The 8854-nt window shown below is 43.7% G+C and overlaps 1 protein-coding gene across 3 annotated transcripts in view; it reads right to left on the bottom strand.

Moving 5' to 3' along the window:
- Positions 1-8085: 8085 nt before the first annotated feature.
- aspdh.S (aspartate dehydrogenase domain containing S homeolog) overlaps positions 8086-8854 on the bottom strand; it is a 36296-nt gene continuing 35527 nt past the window's right edge. For all 3 annotated transcript variants that reach the window (XM_018227177.2, XM_041571837.1, XM_041571838.1), the window contains one exon: positions 8086-8198. In XM_018227177.2, the coding sequence (XP_018082666.1) occupies positions 8161-8198 (38 nt within the window). In that variant the 3' untranslated portion in view covers positions 8086-8160. The remainder of the gene's footprint in view (positions 8199-8854) is intronic.

The following is an 8854-nucleotide window of genomic DNA, read 5'->3' as shown; positions in this document are numbered from 1 at the left end:
ACCCATAGGCAGATACCTGTCAAAATAGAAAATACCATCAAAATGAAAGCCTAACAAATGAAAACAGTCAGGGTGTATAAGAAGAAGACAAAAAATAACTGGATGTCTCATTTGGACAATAAAACTCCTTGACCACCAATTCAAAGTAACTTTATTGCCTCATCTAGTGAAGAATAAATTTCTGTACAGAGTTCAACATCAAGACTCTCATTCACCGAGTTCCCAGCTGGAAATGACAAGTAATGTATCAAATGAAATGAATCAGGTTCCTTTTCTGGAACTACATCTAATGGTGAGACCTTGAAGTTTTCGAATGGGAACTCAGGGAAAGGGCCTATAATTCTACCTATTGATAATTCTTTGGCAATTTTGTCTCTAGCAACCTGCGGGTCTTCATAAAATGAAATGAGTTATCAGGTACTGTTACTGATGGTCTCATTCTATCTGTAGGAATCCAAAATCCAAACTGAAACCCAGACCTAATTAGGTCTGCCTTCAGTCTGTTTGGATATATGTTTAGCTAAGGCAACATTCTTTTCGTTATTGCTTTTTTGCCATTTGTTCCTTGGCATTGGGTTTAAGTCCTGTGGTGAATTTGCGGACGCAACAAAGGGTAATTCTCCGCACAGTGGGAGTTCACTGGGAGTATCTACATGAGTCCTGCCGGACCATCTCATTGTATGCCCAGCATGTATTGGGCTTTGTAGGTACAGGGTGTGTAGTGGATGGAAATGCTGACTTGGGTGCCAACATTCCCATCCACAAATCAACATCTTTTTGTCCCCATGACAAACTTGAATGTACCGATAGCTTCTGATGAAAGCGATCATCATAGGTAAACCATGATAATGCTCCATATGTGCGATAGGCCTCCAGTATAATATCTAAGTATTTAAACAATTGGGGGGATAGGTATGGCTTACTTCCACACAATACATTGGCAAATATGCAGAATGCCTGTAACCAGTTGGTGAATGTTCACGGCACCGGCCAGCTCCTGTTTTTTTCACTATCCCCTTTTTTATCAGATCTGAGAAACTCCTTGTATACAGGTAGTAATGACAGCATGTCTATATATTCCCCTTTGGTTATCTTATCTTTAACAGCTGATGATAAGTGTAAGCCTAAGGGTTCAAGCACATGTAATTACATCCTTTAAACTGCTTTCAGATATTACTTTTGACAATACCCTTTCCATTACTGTTTCCTTATCTTGTAGCTTATTAAACATTCCTGATAATGATGCCAAAACACCTTTAATTGTGTCAGATTCCCTCATTACACCTCATTGCTTGCTGATTGGGTGTTTCATGCTGTTGGTGCCATCCCAGAATCCAGGTCCCTACTCACCTTCTCATAAAAGGAAATTAGATTAGCCTGGCAAGATCTATTACATGTAAAACCATGCTGGCACAAACTCATAGTATTATGATTTGCTATGAAGTCCAGTATCTTATGCTCTATTAACCCTTTGAAAAACTTCAATTCGCCAGTCTCTTGGCAGAATGACAGACTTTAATGAATCCTGAAAAATTAAGTAAAGAGGTTTGGCAATCACAGAGCTTAACTCTCTTAAGTACCCTGGGATGAATACCATCTGTCCCCGGACCTTTGTTCTAGTCTCTTTTGAATTTCCTCATGGGTGAATCATGTATCAGTAGTTGTATTACTTGGAGTGGGACTATTGAGAAGGTAACCTTCACTTACTGGTTCCTCATTTGTGTAGAAAGACAAAAAGAATAACAGTTCAGAATCTGTGCTTTTTCTCTGTTCTCATCAACCAGCTGACCCCCTCTGATATTAAAGGTCCCACCCCTTCTTGCTCCATTTTTTTACCATTAACATATTTAAATAATAATTTTGGATTTGTTTTACTTCTTGCATCAATATCCTTTTGTATATCAATTTTAGCCTGCCTTATAAATGATTCGGCTGTCCCAGCAAACTTTAAAGCCATAAAAGCAGGTCTTTTCTTACCCACCTCAACATAGGCACAATGCTATTCATCCCGTTTCAGACCAGTAAAATCACATGACTACTTCTGACCAATCATATCTGCATACAATATTATCCAAGAAAACAGATATATATATATATATATATATATATATATATATATATATATATATATATATATATATATTTACTGTATATAGAAAGCAAGCATAGTATCATAAATTAGTATCAAATGTCTGTATAAATGATCAGTAACAGATTCTATAGATCACATCCACTTTGATTTATTTATCATTTCACTGTTAACCCTGTATAATGCAATTTATGTCCCATATTTTATTGAGTCCCCCAGGGTTCCTAGTCTCCAGTTGTCAGTGGATCACCTTGTCTAATTGGAAGTACAAAAATAGACCAATATTGCTCCCTCTATAATAGATTTTAAGTGAAATTGCTGCTATGGCCGCCCTACACCTTTCTCTCAGGCAACAGCAGCCCCAGAGACGGCCCTACATGCAGGTCCTTATTAAAGTTCCACACTGCAAAGTTCTTTTCATAAGCCTTCCCCTTTAAACAGGGTCACAGGGAACTTGATGTGGATTTACAACATTGTCAATGAGGATTGTGATCTATTAACTTGTAACCTCTTTTCTTAGGCAGCTGTAATTAGATCATATTATTTTCTATGGGGAAACATTAGTGTAGACGTCTGTCCCTGCAGCAAATCAGACAGACATACAAACACAGAGGGATTCTGGAGACTGTTTAGCAATTGTTCAGGTTACACATTCAGAACTTTATCCACATACAGGGGCATCACTATAGAGGAAAGAGACCCCCCCCGTCACATACTGTACATATACTGTATATATACTAAATAAAGAGACAATATTGTACTTAAGTCTATGGCTACAAAGGGAAACTCATCCTTTTAAATCAGGATGCACACACTTAAATGCTATAGGAATGCTTAGATATGATGTTCAGTACAGATCTGCTAAATGGTTTTTATTTATTCCTGTGAATTGACGTGTTTGAGGTCCAAAAGCCTTTCATTTACACGGGAATTTGGACTCCTATAGCAGCACATTTACATTTTACATTTATTTAGCAGGTCTCTGCTAAAACAAATAGAATTCTATCTGTATCTGATAATTCAGCAGTGTCCCTTTGGCAGTGGTCAAAAAGAAAATCATAATTTTCCATCTTGGCCGATCAACAAGCCGAGTGATATCCAAGTCTGTTGCTGAAATCGGTTGCCTCATCTCCCACCAAATATCATAGTGTTAAGGACTTACCCAGGGGACGGCAGGGACGCCTGCCGCCCTCTCGACGGGGACGCCCGTCTCTCATCTCCGCCGCCGATGCGGCTAGGCCCCAGGTGCCGGCTCCTATGGAGTGCGCTAGAATTAAAGGGACAGGTGCGCTGACGTATTTGCGCAGGCGCTGGCGCTGATTCGCCAGCGTCCAATGGCGCCAAATTCAAATGTTTAAATGGCCATCAGTCCTTTTGTGCCTTGCCCAACGTAGGTTCTGTATATTGTTCCTGGGTGCGATTTTCCTGTGATTCTTGTTGTGACCTTTGGCTTTCCTTGATTCCTGTTTGATTTCCGCCTGCCCTGACCCTTTGGCTCGTCCCTGACTACTCTTTGGATTCTGCTCTGTACTTCGACCCTGTTTGTTGCTGACCTGGCCTGTGACCTCGATTACTCTCCTGCTTTCCGATTTTGTACTGCATTCCCGATTGGTTTCGACCCGGCCCGTTCCTGGACTTTTATAACCTTTACGTTAAGTTCCCTTGCTCGCCCACAGTTCTTCCCTCAGTCTCCTCACTATTAAGTCCTAGCGGCATCCGAGTAGCGGAGGGCCCCACCCGACGTGAAAGGCGGCGGTTATAGGCCGAAGCGTGAGCCGAGCCCGGGACATTGGGGTTTACTCTGGGTTGTAGGAAATGTGGAGGCGGAGCTAAGATGGCGGAGGCGGAGCTAAGATGGCGGCTTGAATGCACGCATAGTGAAGGAGCTCCCTGCACAGTGTCCCATCCGACAGTAATCCTGTGCTTGCAAGGAAACACATTATCAATAACTTGATGCTACACTTCGGCTGCACCTCTGTGGCGATGGGAAAATATTGACCGAAGCTGCCAACTATTAAGCTGGATCGCTTCTTGCATTCCTCGCAGCAGGCGCCAGACTCGGGCCCTGACTCGGACTAGGCTGCAACTTCACCACCGGATGGCTCAGGTAAAGAACCGAGCGCAAGACGCGACCCCTCATACAAAGAGATCCTTGGGGCAATATAGGCGGCACATGCATCTACCGCCGCGCAGCTGGACACCATCACTGTCCTTATCTTCCATATACGTCAAGATTTACAGAAACTGCAGGAGCGCACAACTGAAGTGGAACTCCGTGTTTCCCGGCTGGAGGATGTCACAGCCCCATTCCCGCTGGTCTGACCCAGGCCCAAAAGCAGATCTCTGACATGGTTGACAAAGCCGACGACCTGTAGAATTGATTGCGTCGTAATAATGTGCGGCTGATTAGACTGCCGGAGGGGACAGAAGGCAAAACACCGGAGAGATTCCTAGAGGAGTGGCTGGAAACCATGGCCCTGGGCCCAGACTCCTTCTCATTGCTCCTAACTATTGAACGTGCCCACAGAGTCCCTACCAGACTGCTGCCACCTGGGGCACCCCCTAGGCCGCTTATAATGCGGTTCCTGAACTACAGGGATCGAGCTACTGCGAGAGGTAAAGATCAGCTAACCTACAACCGATCTCCATTCTCTCTCTTCCTGGATTACTCCATCGAAGTACAATGACAAAGAGCTACGTTTCTCGGAGTTAAGAGGCGCCTCTGCACAATGTCGTACTCTATGATGTTCCCAGAGAAACTCCGTGTGGTTGCAGACAGCTCTACTTATTTTTTTGTCACCCCTGCAGAGGCTGAGGCTTGATGGCAGGGTCAGAGACCCCCCCGAGACATGTCTTGACAGGGTAAGCACCATGGGCCCCCCCTGAATCTTGATTCCTGGGTCAGTATCTGTCCAGTCCAGTCTGTAGAGACACTTACTCTCCAATGTGGCAGTGGTTCTCCCATCCCTTGCAACACTAACCGATACTGCAATGGCCACTGCAAACGCTGATACAGGACTGGGACAGATTGGAGCCGTACAGGATTGGCCTCCGCACAGCATCTCACTTCAGTGGGGGCCTGTCATACCAGGTCTGGCCCAGTTTCGTCTTTACTAATTTGGCCTACCCTTAATTCCTCGGCCTTCAAAGTGGAGCAGGGGGGACTGCCTTCACGGTTGCCAGAACTATCTCAAGCCGGCACTACCTCACCCTGATAAAAGTTTAACGGTTTTGTTTTTCTTCATGTTCGGGGTCTGCCCCCACCGGTCCACTCTGGGGCGCCTCTAAGGCGTTTGCCTGGGGAGCGCTTATTAACAGCCTCTCGCTATCTAGGCGCACGGCCAAAAAGGAGGTGGAGGAGGCAGCCAAGATCTTTACCCAGGCTGAGGCTCATCATGTAGTTAACCCCACGACTGAGAGCTGTCCAGCAGAGCCAACAGGCCCTTGAACTGGCACAAATCTGCCTGACATGCAAAAAGCTACTCTACTCCTCCCAACGGGTGTTTGAGCAAATATAAATATGATGATAAAGCAGGGAAATTGCTAGCTTTTCTATTCCGGCCTACCCACCCCCCCCACGGTAATCCCCTGGCTTCTGGGCCCCATGGGAGAGATAATTACCAACCCGAGTACCATTAGAGATACTATGGGCAACTACTACTCTGCCCTTTACACCTCCCGCACTACAGCAACTCCCCAGCAGTTGGATCAGTTCCTTTCACTGATTGATTTCCCGGCAGGAAGCAACATTTTTATACAGTCCCATCACTAAATTAGAGGTGCAAGAAGCACTCACGGGGTTAACCTCTGGGAAAACCCCGGGCCCTGAAGGACTGCCCCCCGCCTGGTACAAAGCCCAAGGAAACACCCTCTTAGGCAATTTGGGTACCACCATAGTGGATGCAATGGAATTGGGTACCTTGCCCCCTTCTTTCTACTCCGCTCTAATAATACTAATACACAAGGAACATAAAGATCCCGAAAAATGGGACTCCACCCTATTTCGTTAATAAACACTGACCCCAAAATACTTGCTAAGCTCCTGGCCACCCGGCTAGCAAAGGTGATCGCTGCTATAATTCACCCTAACCACAAGTCCACTGCTATAAATCTTAGACGGCTCCATACCCACCTCCAACTTGAGCATGATAACAGAGTAGTGGTGTCCATTGACTCAGCAAAGGTGTTCGACTCGGTAGAGTGGCAATATCTATGAGCTGTAATGCTCAAATTTTGTCAAATGGGTTCAGCTGCTCTACAAGGCCCCCTCTGACCAAATTAGAGTCAATAACATAAATTCCAAGTCCTTCACTCTGTCAAGGGGTACTCGGCAGGGATGCCCACTTTCGCCCCTGCTCTTCGCTTTAGCTATAGAGCCCCTTGCCCTTAAACTGCGTCAAATGGCGATGGTACAGGGCTTCCGATTGGGCGCCCTGGAGGACAAGTTGGCCCTGTACGCTGACTAAATTGTATGTATATGTATTTACGTTTTTTTCCCCTTTTTTCCTTCTGTTCCCCCCCACACCTTTTGAGAATTCAAATAAAAAGATCCTTAAAAAAAAATATCATAGGAAATGTAATATCTGTGCTTGTATATCTGTGCTTGAATGCTCATCGTAATAGGGACTTGGGTTATGTGTATTCCCTGATCCAATGTGTGGGCATCCAGGTTATTGTCCAGAGATCCCGAGACATTTAGAAACTAGTAAGATGTCCCTATAGGGATGTCACACGGTGCTCCGAGTTATTGTGCTGTTTCATATGTATTTAATTCTGCCTCAAATCATGTATGTGACCCTATGGATGCTAAATAAACTTCTCTTTGTTTTGTTGCAAGAACCTCTGGTGCCCTCTATTAACTGGTCATTCCAGGCAGGAAGTGTTGCCCTGTTATAACTCTATTGGCTATTGATTTCTATAAGAACTTCTGAACAATTCTCTGCAGATGCCCATGTTTGCTACAGAGTAACAATTCAGCAGCAGCTGGGGGCCACCATGGCTTGGACATCCGTGTTTATAGGGAACCTCTGGTGTCTCAGGACAAGCTGTGACATTTCAGTCCCCATGAGGAGCTTGACTGTGTTTATACAGCAGTGTATCATACATGTCTTAGAATAGCTTGTGCATCAGGACAGGAGCCCAACCACAAATTCAATACTCTTCTAAGTTTTCGGGGGCAGCCTCTTGCCATTTAGATTCATTTCATTAGTTGTGTCAGTTGTACAGATATTGAAGCAGGGCCAGAACTAGGGGTAAGCAAAGTAGGCACACGTCTAGGGCTCAAAGCTGGGGGTACACTAGGCACATACCGTCTCTGCCTCCTACCCCCAAACCATTGCCCTCTTTGCGCTTTGTCCAGAGTCTATTGGCGCATGCGCGTCCATTCGGGAATTTGCGTACGTTGCATTGTGGTCAGGCTCCCTAGGTAACTTGGCCGGTCGCAGCACTCAATAGACACTTGCATCTTTACTTGCACCCACACATGTTTATAGAAGAAGCTGCTCATTGATATTTAGCATGTTCCCATTACGTTTGGTGAAAACCCCGACTTTGAGGTTATTTTTAGTTTTTTGTTAGGAAACCATGGAATTCTATAAAGAACTGCACTGGCAGCCTAAATTGCTGAATGGCTGTACTTTCACGAAATATAAAGTTTGTGTGGTATTTCCCTGGTAAATGGGTGATAAGATGGGAAAAACTCTAACTCCCATATGTAATATAAGACACTGAGTTTACCCAGGAGCAGTAACCAATAAGATGTTTACATTTAAACAGGTGATCAGTAAATGCTACTTGCTGATTGGTTGCTATAGGTTACTTCTCCTGGGCAAATTTAGTGCCTTTTATTACATAACCCCATTAAAGTTTAGATGTGATTGGCCGTATTCATTGTTGCAGATTTGCGGGGGTTGGCATCTTTATGTGCACCTATATATGTGGGGTAATAATAATAATTTTATTCAGGGCACTTGGTCTATCCGATCTGGCTTGCTAAATACTTGATCAGAAATATTGACATTTAATGATATTAAACATGCTGCATTGTATATTGTACAAATGGTAAATCAATGTTAACAGATGTAAACTCTTCCACCGTGACCTTTGCAAACTGAAAGAACAATAAAGAGAAGTTATTACTGAGTCCAATAATAAATGTTTCACAGGAAAGTAAACGTTACATTCATAACAAAAGAATGTGTCCGTGGTGCTGCCATACTGCAATATTTCATGGCATGGGTGTTTCAGGTCTTCAGTGTATCTTGACTGATCAGACATCAGTTTTTATAAATTACCAATTGTTTTCATCTTTCGTATGTCTCAAATGTACATAACCCTTTAGGGTAGAGCCCCCAGTCCTATTTTTTACCCATTTCTTAAATTATTGTGAAAACCCATGTTTGTTATATATCAATGCAAAGCTCTGTGTAACTTCTGACTTTATATAAATAAATGAGGATGAAACTGTAATCATCTTGCTTTTCAGTCTCCATCCATTTCCATCTTTTCCTAATGTCTCCATTTTGTCCTACTGTCTCTAGCTTGTCCTACTGTCTCTCCATATTATCCTACTGTCTCTTTCTTGATATACTGTCTCCATTTCATCCTGCTATCTCAATCATTTCCTAATATCTCAATCTTTTGCTAATGTCTCCATCTTTTCCTAATGTCTCCATCTTGTACCTACTGTCTCTATCTTGTCCTACTGTCACCATTTTGTCTTACTGTCTCCATCTTCTAAATTCTCCATCTTGCCCTACTGTCTCC

The sequence above is a fragment of the Xenopus laevis genome, chromosome 7S (genome assembly GCF_017654675.1).
Source record: "Xenopus laevis strain J_2021 chromosome 7S, Xenopus_laevis_v10.1, whole genome shotgun sequence".
NCBI classification, from domain to species: Eukaryota; Metazoa; Chordata; class Amphibia; order Anura; family Pipidae; genus Xenopus; species Xenopus laevis.
The sequence above is the reverse complement of the archived record's forward strand: the minus strand, read 5'-3'. Positions and strand labels throughout refer to the sequence as shown.